The sequence below is a fragment of the Rhineura floridana genome, chromosome 3, assembly GCF_030035675.1.
Source record: "Rhineura floridana isolate rRhiFlo1 chromosome 3, rRhiFlo1.hap2, whole genome shotgun sequence".
In the NCBI taxonomy this organism is placed as follows: Eukaryota; Metazoa; Chordata; class Lepidosauria; order Squamata; family Rhineuridae; genus Rhineura; species Rhineura floridana.
Window position 1 is genome coordinate 206331910 of NC_084482.1, and position 19719 is coordinate 206351628.

At 43.2% G+C, this 19719-nt stretch overlaps 1 protein-coding gene across 3 annotated transcripts; it reads left to right on the forward strand.

The window, feature by feature from the left end:
- Positions 1-4740: 4740 nt before the first annotated feature.
- On the forward strand, positions 4741-19642 carry LOC133381326 (zinc finger protein 420-like). 3 transcript variants are annotated; one of them, XM_061620314.1, is made up of 4 exons: positions 4741-4826; positions 8823-8898; positions 12766-12841; positions 17704-19642. In XM_061620314.1, exon 4 carries the CDS (start codon positions 18371-18373, stop codon positions 19640-19642), a length of 1272 nt encoding a protein of 423 aa, XP_061476298.1. In that variant the 5' UTR covers positions 4741-4826; positions 8823-8898; positions 12766-12841; positions 17704-18370. The 3 variants fall into 3 exon arrangements, with proteins under 3 accessions (XP_061476298.1, XP_061476300.1, XP_061476299.1); XM_061620315.1 differs by having other exon boundaries at positions 4748-4813; XM_061620316.1 differs by lacking the exon at positions 8823-8898 and having other exon boundaries at positions 4742-4826.
- The last annotated feature ends 77 nt before the right edge of the window (positions 19643-19719 follow it).

Here is a 19719-nt window from a genome sequence, read left to right on the forward strand (position 1 = left end):
GTTCTTTCCAACATGAAACTACAGGTCTCAAAAAGTAATGTGTGACAAAGTCCTCAAACACCTTATAACATGCCTCAAACATGGTCTCTTGTTCTACCAGCATGCCTTCACACCATCACTTTGCCAAAACATAAGGATAGGTAAATTGATTTTAGGGAGGTTCACAATTATGATTTCCTATTTATTTAATCTAAAAATAGTTAAAATACATAAAAACAGCCAGGAGAAGATATTGGAGAAATATAAAATAAATACAAATTAAAAAAGTGAAAAGACCTCAAATGTGCTACTCACCATCTCTCACAGCCTATCCTCCCCTCAGGATAAGAACATAAGAACATAAGAAGAGCCTGCTGGATCAGGCCAGTGGCCCATCTAGTCCAGCATCCTGTTCTCACAGTGGCCAACCAGGTGCCTGGGGGAAGCCCGCAAGCAGGACCCGAGTGCAAGAACACTCTCCCCTCCTGAGGCTTCCGGCAACTGGTTTTCAGAAGCATGCTGCCTCTGACTAGGGTGGCAGAGCACAGCCATCATGGCTAGTAGCCATTGATAGCCCTGTCCTCCATGAATTTGTCTAATCTTCTTTTAAAGCCATCCAAGCTGGTGGCCATTACTGCATCTTGTGGGACCAAATTCCATAGTTTAACTATGCGCTGAGTAAAGAAGTACTTCCTTTTGTCTGTCCTGAATCTTCCAACATTCAGCTTCTTTGAATGTCCACGAGTTCTAGTATTATGAGAGAGGGAGAAGAAGGATGAAAACAACGGAGAACCATGACCACCCCCAGGAAGAAGGGCACACTTAAAATGTAGAGGGAAAAATAATCTACAACCATAGTGTGAAATCAAATACTTATTGGGACACAGTATGAAGAAATATTTATATAAACATGACTATCAAATATGTTTATGAATTACACAATCTGTAAATATATTTATAGTGCAATCCGATGCTTGTTTACTCAGAAGCAAGTCCCAATGTATTCAATGGGGCTTACTCAAACTGGGAAGTGTGCAGAGAACTACAGCCTCAAGTGATAAGGAACTTGTTCTTTCAACTTGTTCTTTTAAGTTGAGACCTTATCCAAGTCTGAGTCTGTGTTGGAATTGCTTTTTAATATGTTTGTAAGCCTTTTCTTTGTTTTTTAAAAAATGTTTTTTTAAAGCTTTTAAAAAATATTTTCAAAGATGTTTTAATATATTTTAAAGTCTGTTTTTATGATGTCTTAAAGTGCTTTCAGTGCTTTTGTTTGCCGCCCTGGGTTCCTACTGGGAGGAAGGGCAGGATATAAATCAAATAATAAATAAATAAACTTCATTCACCCAACCCAAAATTCAGAATCATGCCTCTTTAGGCTGTTTTCCAACTGTTTATTCTTGCTTTATGGTTATTGGATTTTAAATGGCTTCATTTCTTGTTGTGAGCTGCCTTGGTTTCCAACCCTACCTCACAGGGTTGTTGGAAAGACTACACACACACACTGCAGATGTATAAATACATACACCCCATATAATAATTTATTGTCAAACCAGTTGGTCATTGCAGAAAAATCAGTATTAGTTTTTTAAAAATCAGTATTCGTTTCCTACAGAATAAAAACTGTAATACCTAAGTAAGCCCTGCCTACTTGCTTTAAAATTGGACTGGAGGAGGGCGGGACAGAAAGACAACACAAACACAATTCTTTTTTACATTCACTCCAAAGTCCCATTGATTTTCAGCACATTCATAACCATGTCTACTCAAAAGTAAATCCTATTGAATTCAATGGGATTTACTCTGGAGATATGGGATTAGCAATGCTTTTACCCCCACAAAAGCAAGTATTGGGAAGGTTTTGAAAACACTGCCCAGGATCTGACTCCTACACACAAGACGGGGAAAAACTGAAATATATATACTTACCAATTTATGAGATTTTCAGATAAACGGGGGGGGGGAAACCACCATTTTCTGGCCTTGCAGTGAGGTTTACTAGACACTGCCACAGGTCAAACAAACACTTCACTGATTGACTGCAATCCTGAACGGGCGGGGTTAAAGCTACGAAGTGCTATACAGTAGTTTAAAAAAAGATTTAACGGGGGTGGCTGACGTTTTTATGTATATGTCGAGAACCGGACCACCTAGAAACTTAATTTTTTTTTAAATTAAAGCTGAGAATCACCCCCCTCTGATGGTGTCACCTGGTGTGGTCCGCACCCTCCGCACCCCCCTAGTGACGCCACTGAGGGCGGCTGATGTTTTTATGTATATCTCAAGAACCGGACCACCTAGAAACTTTTTTAAAAAAAATTAAAGCTGAGAGTCACCCCCCTCTGATGGTGTCACCTGGTGCGGTCTGCACCCCCCGCATCCCCCTAGTGATGCCACTGTGTGGCCCTCAGTATAGAAATGTTTTGCAACTGGTTGCTCCACTTGTTTGGTCAAGATTGCTGATTTGTGGTTTTTGAAATGTGTGTGTAGGCCAGTTATAGTTGTAGCAGAAAGGGCTTCAGCAACACAATCCACTAGTGGGAGAAACCACATAAATGGAGTCTTAAAAAAACAGAAGCCTTGGTGTACAGGAAAGAATGCTTACAGTGTGAAATGATCATCAGTCAACACACAAACCTTACTTCGTACCACAAAAACATACAAGAGAGAGACCATTTCACATGGTTATATATGAAACAAACAAATTGGGGTTCGCTAGACAGAATGGATGGGTTATGGCCTGCTCTGGATGGGATTACACTCCTGCTGAAGGAGCAGGTACGTAGCTTGGGGGCCCTTCTGGATCCATTACTGTTGCTGGAGGCTCAAGTGGTTTCAGTGGCACAGAGTGCCTTCCACCAGCTTCAGCTGGTGGCCCAGCTGCCCCCATATCTGGACAGGTATAGCCTAACAACATGTTCTGGTAAATTCTAGGTTAGACTACTGCAATGTGTCATACATGGGGCTGCTGTTGAAGACAGTTTGGAAAGGGCTAGTGCAGAACCCGGTGGTCAGATTGCTGACGGGTAAGTCGATTCACATATATAACTCCTATTCTGGCACGGCTGCACTGGCTAATGATTAGTTTCTGGACTCAATTCAAAGCGCTGGTTTTGACCTCTAAACCATTCATCTTAGGACCTCAGTATCTCAAGTATGACCTCTCTCTGTATGAACCAACCTGGGCCCTGCGTTCATCATTTGAGGTCCTTCTTTGTGTGCCCCCTCCACGGGAGGTTTGGACAAGGTGACAGCACAAGAATGGGTCTTTTCAATGCTGTACAAGAAAGAATGCTTGTAGTGTGAAATGATTGTCAGTCAATACACAAACCTTGCTTCATGACACAAAAACATACAGGAGAGAAACCATTTAAATATATGGAGATCTTAGTAAATATTGGGGAACACATGAGAAGGCCAACCAGAGTGGAAAACTGGATGTTGCCAGTGGGTCAGATCCAGAACAGGCCCATCTTACATAGACCAATTCTGACACATAGATTTGGGTCAGAGACCTGTCATTCAGCTGATCACCAGGTCCAGGTGACATCCACACAAGAGTTCTTGAAGAACTCAAATGTGAAATTGCTGATCTATCAAAAATATGTAACGTCACTAAGATCACAGAAGACTGGTGTAATGGTTAAGGTGTTGGACTACGACCTGGGAGACCAGGGTTCGAATCTCCACATAGCCATGAAGCTCATTGGGTGACCTTGGGCCAGTCACTGCCTCCCAGCCTCAAGAAAACCCTAGTCATAAGGTCACCATAAGGCGGAATCGACTTGAAGGCAGTACATACATACATACATAAGACCCCTGAGGACTACCCCCCTGGGTGAGAAGAAATGTCTCCCTCGTCTGAGAGGAAAGGGCCAGAGAAGGTGTCGAAGGACATTAGAAAGGGAGAGAAAAGGTGAATACAATTATAATTTGTTTTTAAAAAGCTGGGAGTAATAAATAAATAAACAAACAAAGTGGGGATAGAAAAGAGGGCGATAGGAGAGGACAGGTGTTCTAGGAGGAAAAAGTGAATGACAAAGGACCAGGAAGAAGGGATGAAAAACTGGCAAACTGAGCTGGGTTGGACTTAAGAACAAAGAAATTAGGGGAGATGGATGAAATACTTTGGGCTTAATCAAATGTGGCACTAAGCAGGGTCCCCTCAGTGCCAGGATTCCTGCTTGTGGAACAGGATTTTCCCCTTCTCTCACGTGCCCCTAGCTCTGTTCTAGACTATGGGCTTCCCAACCCTCTGGAGAGGGCATGGAGTGCACAAGGGGAAGGAGAGGGGAAAATGTCCCGTCGCAGAAATCCTTGCGCTGACCAAACAAGAGAGGCACGTGGGTTCAGAAGGGGGATATCTAAAAGTAAAAAGTTTCTCCACTTCGAGCCGCTGGAGGAGCAAATACTGCAGAAAATGGGAAATCAGTGGAAAATCCTCTAGAGCACCTGTCTGTGCTTAAGCTTCAGCAAAGTTAAGCTATGGAACTCCTTGCCACAAGGAAGACTCTGTGGGAAAGCACACAGCAATTTCCAAAAATGGATGAGATCTCAGTTGAAAGCGATGTCAGTAATCGTTAACGGATGCTGCCAAACTCTGCCTCCATCCGCCACCAATTTCAGTGCAGTCAAAAGGTTGGTCTACCGGGAGGGAGGGAGGGAGAGAAAAGCCGCTTCCGGCACTCAGTCCTCCCAACGTGAAATGAACAAAGCTCGGGTTCCTAGAGAGGCAGGAAGTTGTACATCTGGGTGGAGAAAAGAGGGAACGCCCCCTCCTTCCTAGGAGCCTGGGAGGCAAATCGGCCTGGGGAGATTCCATGGCGAGGCTGGAGAGGTAAAAGAGAGAGGTAAAAGTTCCGCGTGGGGAAAAGACGAAAGATGTGCTTTGGGGGCAGAATGGGGGGAAAGGAGGGACAAGCCCCCCAACTCCCCTTTAGGAGTCTTGGGGGTTTATGCATGCCAAGTGGGGCTCAAAGAGCTGCATGATGTGCGTTGCAGGGGTCCTCTCTGAAGTCCCCCCCTTGAAAATCAACCCAGTCCCTGGGGGCAGACAAGGGGCGCCTTGAGGCGGAGGAGCCGGCCTTTGTTTCCTGGCGAGGCAGCGCCCTCTGTCGGTGCCCCAAGGAAACACAAAGAGGCAGGGATTCTTTCCCCCTTTCTCTTACCATTCTCCTACCAGTGGCACTTTCGGCTTTAGCCGAGAAACGGGGATATCTAGGAGGAAGGCATGTTTGCTAGATTTATCTATAGTACTTATGCCCACTCCTCGTTGATTAACTTCAACCCCAGAGCGGGGAACAAAATAATTAAACATAAGCGGGAAAATGTTCAAAAAGTGACAAAATCATATAAACGGGTCCGGCGAACAAATGGAACTATTTTGTCATAAAGCACGCCAGGCAAACTACGGTGAGGACCAGGGTGACGAGCGGGGTTACCGCAGGGCTGGGTCCTGGGCCCAGTACTCATCCACATTTTTATTCATGCCTTGGATGAGGAGGTGCAGGAGAATGCTTATCAAATTTGCAGATGATACAAAATTGGAAGGGATAGCTAATACCGTGGAAGACAGAAACAAAATTCAAACGTATCGTGATAGGCTGGAGCATTGGGCTGCAAACAACAGAATGAAATTTAACAGGGACAAGTACAAAGTTGAACACTTAGGAGAAAGAAATCAGATGCACAGTTATAAGATGGGGGATACTTGGGTCAGCAATACTCCATGTGAGAAGGATCTTGCGATTGTTGTTGATCACAAGTTGAATATGAACCAACAGTGCGATGTGGCTGCAAAAAAAGCAAATGCTATTTTAGGCTGCATTAGCAGAAGTATAGTTTGCAAATGGCATGACATATTGGTTCCCCTCTATTCACCAGTGGTTAGGCCTCATCTTGAGCACTGCATCCAGTTCTGGACACTGCACTTTTAAGAAAAATACAGACAAACGAACAGATTCAGAGGAGGGCAATGAGAATGATCAGGGGACTGGAAAAGCCCTGTGAGGAGAGACTGAAAGAACTGGGCATGTTTAGCCTTGGGAAGAGAAGGTTGAGGGGAGATATGATAGCATTGTTAAAGTACTTGAAAGGTTGTCAAGAGGGCCAGGATCTTTTCTTGATCATCCCAGAGTGCAGGACACGAAGTAATGGGCTCAAGTTAGAGGAAGCCAGATATCTACTGAACATCAGGAAAAATGTCCTGTTAGAGCAGTATGACAATGGAATGAATGACCTAGGGAGGTGGTGGCTTCTCCATCACTGGAGGCCTTCAAGAGGCAGCTGGATAGGCATCGGTCACGGATGCTTTAATTTGGATTCCTGCATTGAGCAGGGGGTTGGACTCGATGGCCTTATAGGTCTCTCTCCTGGTCGGTCACCGCCAGTTCAGACCCCATGAGCGTATATGTGAAATTCAGATTTTTTGCTCCAATATGCATAATTTTACACTTGTTTATATTGAATTGCATTTGCCATTTTTCTGCCCATTCACTCAGTTTGGAGAGGTCTTTTTGGAGCTCTTCGCAATCCCTTTTTGTTTTAACAACCCTGAACAATTTAGTGTCATCAGCAAACTTGGCCACTTCACTGCTCACTCCTAATTCTAGGTCGTTAATGAACAAGTTGAAAAGTACAGGTCCCAATACCGATCCTTGAGGGACTCCACTTTTTACAGCCCTCCATTGGGAGAACTGTCCATTTATTCCTACTCTCTGCTTTCTGCTTCTTAACCAATTCCTTATCCACAAGAGGACCTCTCCTCTTATTCTATGACTGCTAAGCTTCCTCAGAAGTCTTTGGTGAGGTACCTTGTCAAACGCTTTTTGAAAGTCTAAGTATACTATGTCCACTGGATCACCTCTATCTATATGCTTGTTGACACTCTCAAAGAATTCTAGTAGGTTACTGAGACAGGACTTTCCCTTGCAGAAGCCATGCTGGCTCTGCTTCAGCAAGGCTTGTTCTTCTATGTGCTTAGTTAATCTAGCTTTAGTCATACTTTCTACCAGTTTTCCAGGGACAGAAGTTAAGCTAACTGGCCTGTAATTTCCGGGATCCCCTCTGGATCCTTTTTTGAATATTGGCGTTACATTTGCCACTTTCCAGTCCTCAGGCACAGAGGGGGACCCGAGGGACAAGTTACATATTTTAGTTAGCAGATCAGCAATTTCACATTTGAGTTCTTTGAGAACTCTCGGGTGGATGCCATCCGGGCCTGGTGATTTGTCAGTTTTTATATTGTCCATTAAGCCTAGAACTTCCTCTCTCATCTGCCTCTGGGAGGGCCACAGGTGCCTGATGCCTGATGTCTGCTCCTGCCCCTTCCACAATTAAGTGCTTGAAGAGCAGGCTGTTTACACTTTGAGGTTCCTGGAATTTCCATGAATGACTCTCTTGACCCATTCCCGGGTGTCCCAGGGCTGTAAGAATGGGGACTTTGGTGTTTCATGGCTACACTAAGCATGTCTGGTGCCAGCAGTCAGCCAAAGTTGAGCACTGGCTGAGGCCCCAGGACTCAAAAGGGCCCTTAACCAGCCCGACCTTCTGCTTGCTCACTCAAGCGGCAGGAGGAGGGGGGAACTCCACTGTGCTAGCGTTAACTCTAGTGCTGGCACAAAGCATGAGCTAAATACTTATTTCATTTTATTTATTTATTTATTATATTATTTATATCCCGCCCTTCCTCCCAGCAGGAGACCAGGGCGGCAAACAAAAGCACTAAAAACACTTTAAAACATCATAAAAACAGACTTTAAAACACATTAAAACAAAACAACTTTAAAAACATTTTTTTAAAAAAGCTTTGAAGACATCTTTAAAAAAAAAGGTTAAAAACATATTGTTTAAATGAAAAGGTTTAAAAACCTATTAAAAGCAGTTCCAACACAGATGCAGACTGTAAAATCACATGTCGGCAAGAGTAAAAAGGATTAATCCTACCTTACCCCACTACAAGATGAACACCAAAAGAGGCCAGAATCATACCACATTGCCATCAAATTAAGATAAAGTAAAGCCCCATTAAACAGGATAGCTCCCTCCAGACTGGTGTTTTTTGGAAGGTGTATCCTGCAACATGTACTTGACATAATAATAATACATTATTAGGGGTGGATTTATACTGGATAGTGTGACCTATATTACTTGTTCTGCGATGCTTCCTCAATGTTTCTGCGTGACTGCTGTCCAGAATGTCTGTTGTGCAACAAGAGCGGGACAGAAAACAAACAACCCAAGAACTATGGGATTTCAAGTTACAAAAAGTTCCTGATTGGAACAAAGGAGTGTGATTGCCCCAAAACTTTTGCAGGTCGAAATATGGTTCAAAGTGGGATCATGTGTCACCACCCCGATATAATCATGAGCACAAATCCTCATGAATGAACAATAAAAACTTTCCTCTTTCAACAAACCTTTTAGGTTGAAACCTATCCCAGTCTGTGGCTGTGTTAGAATTGCTTAATATGTTTTTTAATAATGTTTTTAACCTTTTTTTAAAGTTGTCTTTTTAAAATGTTTTTAACGCTGTTTTGTTTTAATGTATTTTAAGATCTGTTTTTATGATGTTTTAAAGTGTTTTTAGCACTTTGTTTGCCGCCCTGGGCTCCTGCTGGGAGGAAGGGCCGGATACAAATTAAATAATAAACAAATAAATAAATAAATAATAAAGAGGTCCCAATGGAGGGCCCAATGTTGTGTGTTTTCAAGTAACTTCCCTTCAATCCATTTGCCTTTTGGTTGGGATGGGAAAGAGGGATGTTGTGAATTTCTCAGAATTTTTCCAATCAGAGGTGCCATGAATGACAGTTATGGTGTTTTGTTTTGTTTTTAATCTCATGAAGAAGAGTTTCTCATGCTTTGACATCATCTCCTGGCTTGAAGAAAAAGAAAAACTGTCTGTCTGGGAGAGATTGACAGGTATGTCCTTCAAGATACACCACGGGCCCCTCCAGAGGACCTGTCTATTGAGCACTTATCCTGATTTGCTGGCACAAATCTTACAGGGACTTTAGATGACAAGAACATAGGGACAGCCTGCAGGTTCAGGCCAGTGGCCCATCTAGTCCAGCATCGTGTTCTCACAGTGGCCAACCAGATGCCCATGGGAAGCCCGCAGCAGGACCTGAGTACAAGAGCACCCTCTTTCCTGTGGTTTCCAGCAGCTGGTATTTGGACTCCAACTATGGAGGCAGAGCATAGCCATCGTGGCTAGTCTTAAGTCTTGATAGTCTTATCCCCCGTGAATTTGTCTAATCCTCTTTTGAAGCTATCCATGTTGGTGGCCATCACTGCCTCTTATGGGAGCGGATTCAACAGTTTAACTATGCGCTGTGAGAAGAAGTAATTTGTTTTGTCCGTCTTGAATCTTCCAACATTCAGCTTCATTGGAAGTCCACAACTTCTAGTGTTATGAGAGGAGAAAACCTTTTCTCTATCCACTTCCTCCATTTTATGCATAATTTTATACATGTCATGTCACCTCTGACTCGACCTCCAAGAGATCTTCTGTATCTTTAAAAGTTGTGCAGGGGGAAGGGAGAATTCCACCTTGTGGTTTTTCCCGTTACGGTGTTGCAAGAACACCTGCGCTTGGCTGACTTTCTCTTCTCCTAAAGATACAGGATCAGTCTCAGGCCCTGAGCCTGACAACCCTAGTTGGAATTGCTTTTTAATATGTTTTGAAAGACTTTTTTAAAAAAAGTTTTTAACCTTTTAAAAAAAAGATGTTTTGAAAGCTTTTTTAAAAAAAATGTTTTTAAAGCTTTTATTTTAATGTATTTTAAAGTCTGTTTTATGATGTTTTAAAGTGTTTTTAGAGAGCCAGTGTGGTATAGTGGTTAAGGTGCTGGCAATGAAGCTCACTGGGTGACCTTGGGCCAGTCACTGCCTCTCAACCTCAGAGGGAAGCAATGGTAAACCCCCTCTGAATACTGCTTACCATGAAAACCCTATTTGTAGGGTCGCTGTAAGTCGGGATTGACTTGAAGGCAGTCCATTTCATTTTTCAAAGTGTTTTTAGTCCTTTGTTTGCTGCCCTGGGCTCCTGCTAGGAGGAAGGGCAGGATATAAATCAAATAATAAATAAACAACCCTCTTCAGAAAACTCCCTGGGGGAAAAGGAAAGGAAGCACTTGCTGGCAGACAACAGCATCTTCAGCTTGCAAGGACTCATATTCTGTTCCATTCTTCCCTGCACAGCTTTTTTTAAAAGCAAACCCCAACCCTCCCCCAAAGCTTGCTGCTGGCTGGCAGCCTGAACTTGCAGCGAAAGTAAGTACCTGGGCTGGACTGTCCACTCTCCTCTCTATGCAAACTTCTATCTCCCAGGTCTGGTAACTGTGCAACTTGATTGGCTGTAGAGACAGAGGGACTCTGGGAGGGGGCTGTCTGCAAAAATGTAATGGGTAATGATGTGCCTCACATCTTTAGTCATAACACAGGACCATCGAAAACATACACACACCCAACCTCCTGGCTTACTATCTAGCCTGATGCACAGCTCTAGAGTGGGGTTTCTCAGTGGGGGGAGGCCGGAGCCACCAGGGAGCCCCTCCCAGAAGGCAAAGGGGGTCTGGAGACAGAAGTTCTAGGTGGGTGGGAGGAAAGTCTCCCTCTTCTCACAGAAGACCGGAGGAGGTGTTGAAGGAAATGAGAAAGGGAGGTGAAAGGTGAATATTGGTGTGTTTGTTTCTTTTAAAAAAAATAGACCTGTTGGGAATGATAAACAAACAAACAAACTGCAAACAGAAGGGAGGGGATAAGAGAGGAAAGCTTTGTGTCCTAGGACAAAGAAGCGACTGTCAAAGGACCAGGAAGGAGGGATGGAAAAGTGCATGTTGGCGGGAGGTCAGGAGCCAGGAAATGACAAGAGATGGATGAAAATATGTTGGGCTTTATCCAAAATAGCACTAAGGCTGCAGTCCTTACCTGGGACTAAGTCCCACTGAACCCAGTGGAGCTGAGTAGACATGTCCTGGATTGCAGCCTAAGTCAGGGTCCCATCAGAGCAATGGGAGTTTTACCCCTCCCTTCACAACACTTTCCCCAGATCTGCTCCAGAGGGTTAGGGGAACTCTTGGAACAGTTTTGGAGGGGGGGTCTGGGGAGTGATGGGAAAAGAAGGTGGGGGAAGTCCTGTTCCACAAGCAGAAATCTTTGCACTGACTGGACGTTAGAGGCATGTGGAGGTAGGAAGGGAGAAATATAAAAGAAGCATACCTGCTTAGAGCTGCAGGATGAGCAAATCCTGCCTAAAATGGGGAGGCTGAGCCACAACACTTACAGAGTAAATGTCTGTACTCAGCTGGCAGAAAGCTGAGCTGTCGAACTCCTTGCCACAAGAAAAATGATCTAGTAAAGAACACCGGAATTTCCAAAGATGGATCAGATCTCAATTGGAAGTGATGCCGCTAATTGCCAGCTGATCATGCCAAACTCTGCCTCCGTCTGCACCAGTCGGAATGCGGGAAAGGTTTGGTAGAAGGGGAGACACTGAAATACCTCTTCTGCCACTCAGTCCTCCAAAGGTTATTGAGGTCTGGCTCCTAGAGAGATAGGAAGTTTGAGAAGTGCAGGGAACCCGTAAGGAATGTCCGCTCCTTCTGAGTAGACAGGGAGGGAAGTCGGTCTGGGGAGAAAACTGTGTCGAGGCTGATGCAAGGACAGGACGGGGGAGAGAGAGAGAGAGGTAAAAGTGCCATGTGGGGGAAAGACCCAGAATGTGCCTTTGGGGGAGGGGGAAAGAGGGTAAATCCTCCCCAACTCCCATCTTGGACTTAGAGGTAGGGGGTGAACCATGCAAAGTGGATCTTGTAAGTTCAGGTCTGTGGCTTCCTTTATGGAATCAACCCATCTCTTGTTTGGCTTTCCTCTTTTTCAACTCCCTTCTGTTTTTCCCAGCATTATTGTCTTTTCTAGTGATTCCTGTCTTCTCATGATGTGTCCAAAGTATGATAACCTCAGTTTCATCATTTTAGCTTCTAGTGATAGTTCTGGTTTAATTTGTTCTAACACCCAATTATTTGTCTTTCAAATAAGTTGATTTTTCTCTTATCCACTTGTTTCACTGTCTAACTTTCACACCCATACATAGAGATGGGGAATACCATGGTCTGAATGATCCTGATTAAAGAGGATAGCCCCTCTAGACTGTTTTTTGGAAGGTGTATCTTGCAACATGTTCTTGACATAATAGTAATAGCATTAGTGGTGGATTTATGCTGGATAGTCTAACCATCATTCTGCTATATTACTTGTTCTGCGATGCTTCCTCAGTGTTTCTGCATTAGTGCTGTCCAGAAGAGCTATTGTGCTTTTGTTTGCTGCCCTGGGATCCTGCTGGGAGGAAGGACAGGATATATAATAAATAAATAAATATATAAATAGTAGTTTTTTCAAAAGCAGGACAGAAAATAAACAACCCACCAACCCAAAACATTTGTGATATAAACAATTATGGGATTTCAAGTTACAAAAAGTTCCTGATTGCAACAAAGGAGTATGATTGCCCCAAAGCTTTTGCAGGTCCAAATAGTGTTGAAAGTGGGATTATATATTGCAGCCCCGATAAAATCATGACCACAATTGCTCATGAATGAACAATAAAGAGGACCCGATGGAGGGCCCAATGTTGCCTGTTTTCAAATAACTTCCCTTCAGTCCATTTGCGTTTTGGTTCGGATGGGGAATGGGGAAGAAAGATGCTGTGAATTTCTCAGTATGTTTCCAATCAGAGGTACCATGAATGACAGTTATGTGTTTTGTTTTGTTTTTAATCTCATGAAGAAGAGTTTCTCATGCTTTGACATCATCTCCTGGTTTGAAGAAAAAGAAAAACTGTCTGTCTGGGAGAGATTGACAGGTAGGTCCTTCAAGATACACCACGGGCCCCTCCAGAGGACCTGTCTATTGAGCACTTATCCTGATTTGCTGGCACAAATCTTACAGGGACATTAGATGACAAGAACATAGGGACAGCCTGCAGGTTCAGGCCAACGGACCATCTCGTCCAGCATCGTGTTCTCAGAGGCCAACCAGATGCCCATGGGAAGCCCACAAGCAAGACTTGAGTGCAAGAGCACCCTCTCTCCTGTGGTTTCCAGCACCTGGTATTTGGAAGCATACTGCCTACAACTGTGGCTACTATGGCTTGTAGCCATCGATAGCTCTTTCTTCCATGAATTTGTCTAATTCTCTTTTAAATCCACCCAAGTTTGTGGCCATCACTGCCTTTTGTGGGAACGAATTCGATAGTTTAACTATGTGCTGTGCAAAGAAGTATTTCTTTTTTATCTGTCCTGAATCTTCCAACATTCAGCTTCATTGAATGTCCACGAATTCTAGTGTTACTTGAGAGGGAGAAAAACTTTTCTCTATCCACTTTCTCCATGCCATGCATAATTTTATACACGTCTGTCATGTCACCTCTGACTTGCCTTTTCGCTAAACTAAAAAGTCCCAAATCTGCAACCTTTCCTTATAGGGGAATTGCTCCATCCCCTTGATCATTCTGGTTGCCCTTTTCTGAACCTTTTCCAACTCTACAATATCCTTCTTGAGGTGATGTGATCAGAACTGTACACAGTATTCCAAATGCAGCTCCACCATAAATTTGTGTAACAGCATTATGATGTTGGCACTTTTATTTTCAATACCTTTCCTAATAATCTCTAGCATGGAATTATATGCAGTCTTCATTGAAGATTCATTCTGATTTGTTTAAGAGACAGTTGTAGGACAATGAGTATCCTGTGTTCATCCTGATTTGCTTTATACATCCTCATTCCTTTCCTGTTCCCACATGTTTCTGTGCATTTCCCCATCACTTCCCAAACTTCAAAAAAACTGTATTTTTTAAGGAGGATTTGTTGTGCTAGAGCAACAGAGCCCTTTAATCCACTTTAACTGCAGAAACGTGAAGCTCCCAGTATGGGCTTCAGTTCCTTCCACAAAATATTGACAGTCTGTTGGAACCTGTAGATTGTGGGGGTTTTAAATGTATATTATAGAGCCACAAGAGTGGCTGTATACTATAGCCAGCATGGATTTTTTACATTCCACAATGTTAAATTGAAAATACCCCCATGCCATTCTGATGCTTCCCATAATCTCATTTCACAACAAAACCTTACAAAACTTACAGCCCTGAGCTCAGAAACGCTTGCTTAACAACCCTCTAAATTTTCATGGTGATACACAAACCAGTAAGAGAGAATCAAGAGTTCAAAGTGTAATAAGAAAAAAAAAACCCAGACCCCTTCTGGACTTTTTTTCTGTCAGAGTTCTGTCAGAAATTAATTAAACGTCAGCCATGTTCACAGAGTATCTGTAAGCCTACTACTGACCTTGCCCCATACTCTGACCTTCATCTTCTGCAGTTTACAAGTTAAAAAAATGTCTGGCTGATTTTTAATTAATTTAATCAATTTTACATTGAGCTCAATGATAATGTCAGGCATGCTCAGTAAGAATCAACTGTCAGTGTTTAAAGGCCAGACTCACAACTGCTTGGCTTGGCTAAGCAAGGGGCCATTCCCACCCAGGATATTTATTTCACTTTAGACAGTCATGCTTCCCCCAAAGAATCCTGGGAACTGTAGTTTGTGAAGGGTGTTGAGAGGAGACTTCTATTTCCCTGACAGAACTCCAGTGGCCAGAGTGGTTTAACAGTCATCCACTCTGATTGAAGCTCTGTAGAGGAACAGGGCTTCTCCTAGCAACTCTCAGCACCCTTTACTAACTATACTTCCCAGGATTCTTTGGGAGAAGCCATGACCGTCTAAAGTGAAATAAAGGTCTAGTGTGGATGTGGCCAGGGACAGCTTTGGTTTAAATTTGGGTGGGAGGCTACATGTGCATGCTGTAGAATAAAAAGGTGGGGGAAACCCTGAAAAACAATGATACTGTTCACAATGTTTTCCATTTGGAAAGGAAAGAGGCTTCCCCTCTGCCCAGTGCCCACCCACCCAATCTCCTCCCCCTTCCCTTCCTGCCCTCCCCCTTACTGCCCTCCTCCCCCCCGGCCCCTCCCCCAGGTCATTTTCACCTATCCTAAGCATGATTGCAGAGCTGTAAATCCCATTGAACTCAAAAAGCATGCAAATGATCAAGCCTGCCATCCCCTCCTCCTCCCCCCTATCCACTCTCTCTTGCCCCTTCCCTACCCCTTCCCTCCTCTTCCTTTCCCTCCTCTCCATCCTCCTCCCCCATGGTCAGTTTTTATGTATCTTAAGCATGATTGCACAGCAGTAAATCCCACTGAACTCAATAAGTATGCAAATGATCAAACCTTCCCTCTCCTTCCCTCCACCTCCTGCCTGTTTCCATCCCACTCCTCCCCTCTGCCCTTCTTCCTCCTCTCACTCCCCATCCCCTGTAGTCAGTTTTACCTATCCAAACATGATGGCAGGGGAGTAAATCCCACTGAAATGGAAATGGAAATGGATTGCCTTCAAGTCAATTCCGACTTATGGTGACCCTATGAACTGGGTTTTCACGGTAAACGGTATTTGGGGGGGGTTACCATTGCCTTCCTCTGAGGCTGAGAGGCAGTGGCTGACCCAAGGTCACCCAGTGAGCTTCATGGCTGTGTGGGGATTCGAACCCTGGTCTCCCAGGATGTAGTCCAACACCTTAACCACTACACCATACTGCCTCAACTTGCACAGGATCCCATTTCTTACCTCCCGGATTAAAAAGCAGAGAAATTGACAATAGTCAAAAAACCTTGCAGTTTAAGAGTGTACCTATAGTCCACAGATATTTCTATCAAACTTTAAAAAGCAGGGAAATTGGGCAGTTAGTGAATGCACCAGAGGAGCAGGAGTTCTGACCTCCTCTCTGAAATAATGTACTGTCCTACAAATTTGTAAAAATGCAAACACAATTTGGGTTGGTGTTTCACAGTCCAATCCACTTGCTGTGTAGCTTGGAAGAATTTGGTAACGTGCCTCCAAGCATATGGTGAGAAAGCTTTTTCCTTTGATATTCTTTGAAATTTAGCCCAGCAGAGGCCTTTGTATTTGACTAACGAGACTGTTCCACAGAAAATACAGCCGTCTGCCAGGCATCTGATACGTGACCTCAGGTGTTGTCAAAGAGCATGAAAATGGCTTGGAGCAATTGGGAGCTTCATGTGATCCTTCTGTAGACTCCATCTTACCTTCATCTGTATTTCACACAAGCAGTATTTTTTTCCCCTTATGTCTTCTTGATCTTAATTTATCTCTTCTCTGGGATATATACCGAGAGAAGAAACTGTAGCTTTTAGATTTCATTCTTGCTATTTGTAATAATTTTGCATTGCTAAAGGGTTTTCTGCATGGAGATCTCTACATTTTGTACAGCACTGTTTAATCTTTTTATTTGTTTTGGGAGATTTTTAACTTCTCCATGTTCAGAACGGTTCCATGTGATTTTCACCCAGAGCAATTTTTCCACCTGAGCTTCGGCCTATGGGTGGCTTTTGTTGCACATGTGTCTATTGCCATAGGGAACCTTTCTGTATGAATCTGCCACCCCCCCCCCCACGTGTCCCTCTAAGCAGGCCTCATAGTAGAGGCCTGAAAAGAGAAGAATTGAGAGAGCTAAATCATGGAGGGTAAGGCTATCAATGACTACTAGTAACAGTGGCTGTGTTATCCCTCCACAGTTGGAGGCACTATGCCTCTGAGGATCAGTCACTGGGAATCACAAACAGGGAGAGCAGTTTTACCCTCGTGTCCTGCTTGTGGGCTTCCCATTGGGGCACCCGGTTAGCCATTGTGAGAACTGGATGCTGGACTAGATGGCTCTTTGGCAAGCCTTCTAAGTAAGTGGCCATGATGTTGTGTCAGCCAATTCTAACAACTGAGAAGGATCCATAATAATAATAATAATAAAATTTTATTTAATTAGTCACCCATCTGTCCGCCTAAGTGGACACTCCATGCGCTTTGCAGTAAACTGGTAATAACCGAGGCTAAATATGCATGATCCAGCAGTCAGGCTCTTCTTCTGTTTGGCAGTCCATTGAATTTGAACTATTATTGAACTATATTACTATACATTATGTTAACTTTTTCTTTGAAATGTATTTTTATATAACATATGTTATGAGATAATTATCAAATATGGCGTTGGAGGAGAGCTTTGCGCATACCATGGACTGTGAAAAAGACAAATAACTGGGTGTCAGAACAAATTAAACCAGAACTCTCACTAGAAGCTAAAATGATGAAACTGAGGTTATCATACTTTGGACACATAATGAGAAGACATGATTCACTAGAAAAGACAATAATGGTGAGGAAAACAGATGGGAGTAGAAAAAGGAAGACCAAACAAGAGATGGATTGATTCCATAAAGGAAGCCACAGACCTGAACTTACAAGATCTGAACAGGGTGGTTTGTAACAGATGCTCATGGAGGTTGCTGATTCATAGGGTCACCATAAGTCGTAATCGACTTGGAGGCACATAAGAACAAACAAATATGAATGATAACTAAATACCTGCCTTTAATAGACTCAGTTCACAGATTGCAGGTGAAATACACACCTTACTGGTTGTTAACTGGTGAGGCATTCCCCTTACAGTGCAGGACAGCAGAGCAAATGTCTGCAGTGTAAGTGGAGTGAGAAAAGGGGGGAAAACTGAATAAAGAGAAACTGGTAATTGGGCTTGAACCCTAATACAATCCCTGGTTTTCAATTTGGATTCCTAATTTTTTCCCCTCCCATGCAGTGAATGGACAGGAGAAGGAGAATTATTGAGAGCCATCTGCGGCATCATTGGGAACAAGCAAGTATAACATGGTGAAATGAATGTTTGGAAATGAAAGGGATTTAAAAGGAACGAGGGAAATCAGTGTACGATTGAGAGGAAGAAATCTTCTACTCCTTAGCATGTTGACATCCAGAAAAGCTTGATCCAGCAAGAAGACTGCAAAGAAAACAGAACGGAAAAGCTTCCAGTGTGAGGGAGGAAAAATCAAATATAAATTAAATGAATGGAGTGTAGGAGGAGCTTGAGTCACAGTCATAACCTAATTGAGCATAAAGGAATCCACATGGGGGGAATTAATCTGCATGAATTAAATGCATGAAGTGTACAAAGAGCTTCAGTCATAGCACAAGTTGTATTTCACATCAGAAAATCCACACTGGCGTGAAACTGTTTTAATGTGTTGAGTAGGGAAAGACCTTGGGTGAAGCAGAAAACTTATTTTGCATCAAAAAACCCATGCAGGAAAGAACCCATGTAACTTTATGGAATGTGTAAAGAGCTTGAGTCATAACAGACTTTATGACTAATAACCAGTACGGAGGTCTAGCTATTTAAATGTGTGCAGTGTGGAAAACGTTTCACTCATAGCAATAGCTTTACTGCATATCAAAGAACGTTTGCAAGGATGAAGGCATATAAATGTATGGAGTGTGGAAAGAGCTTCAGTCGTAAACATAACCTTACTACACATGAAAGAACCCATACAGGGGTGAAGCCGTATGAATGTGTGGAATGTGGAAAGACCTTCAGTCAAAGTGGAAGCCTTAATTTACATAAGAGAATCCATACAGGGGTGAAACCACTTAAATGTGTGGAGTGTGGGAAGAGCTTCAGTCGCAGAGATAGCCTTGCTACACATGAAAGAACCCATACAGGGGTGAAGCCGTATGAATGTGTGGAATGTGGAAAGAGCTTCAGTCAAAGCAGAAATCTTAATTTACATAAAAGAACCCATACAGGGGTGAAACCACATAAATGTGTGGAGTGTGGAAAGAGCTTCAGTCAAAGCGGAAGCCTTAATTTACATCAAAGAATCCATACAGGGGTGAAGCCATATGAATGCTTGGAGTGTGGGAAGAGCTTCAGTCGTGGAGATATCCTTACTACACATGAAAGAACCCATACAGGGCTGAAGCCGTATGAATGTGTGGAGTGTGGAAAGACCTTCAGTCAAAGCAGAAACCTTAATTTACATCAAAGAATCCATACAGGGGTGAAACCACATAAATGTGTGGAGTGTGGAAAAACCTTCAGTCAAAGCGGAAACCTTACTTTACATAAAAGAATCCATACAGGGGTGAAGCCGTATGAATGTGTAGAGTGTGGAAAGACCTTCAGTCGTAGAGATATCCTTACTATACATGAAAGAACCCATACAGGGGTGAAGCCGTATGAATGTGTGGAGTGTGGAAAGACCTTCAGTCAAAGGAGAAACCTTAATTTACATCAAAGAATCCATACAGGGGTGAAACCACATAAATGTGTGGACTGTGGAAAGAGCTTCCGTTCTAGTGCACACCTTACTTCACATGAAAGAACCCACAGAGGGGTGAAGCCATATGAATGTGTGGAGTGTGGAAAGAGCTTCAGTCAAAGTGGAACCCTTACTGTACATCAAAGAATCCATACAGGGGTAAAACCACATAAATGTGTGGAGTGTGGAAAGAGCTTCAGTTCGAGTAGCAACCTTATTTCACATCAAAGAACCCACACAGGGGTGAAGCCATATGAATGTGTGGAGTGCGGAAAGGCTTTCTCTCGTAGAGATAGCCTTACTGCACATCAGAGAACCCACACAATGGTAAAACTATTTAAATGTGTTGAGTGTGGAAAGACTTTCAGTCGTAGAGACAGCCTTACTGTACATCAGAGGATCCACATGGGTGAAGCTGTATGAATGTGTGTAGTGTGCAAAGAGCTTTATTGACAGCAGTACCCTTACTACACATCAAAGAACCCATACAGGAGAGAAAA

What these genes read in the sequence shown, in the direction of transcription:
- LOC133381326 (XM_061620314.1), top strand. Translation starts at nt 18,371, where the DNA reads ATGAAGGCATATAAATGTATGGAGTGTGGAAAGAGCTTCAGTCGTAAA.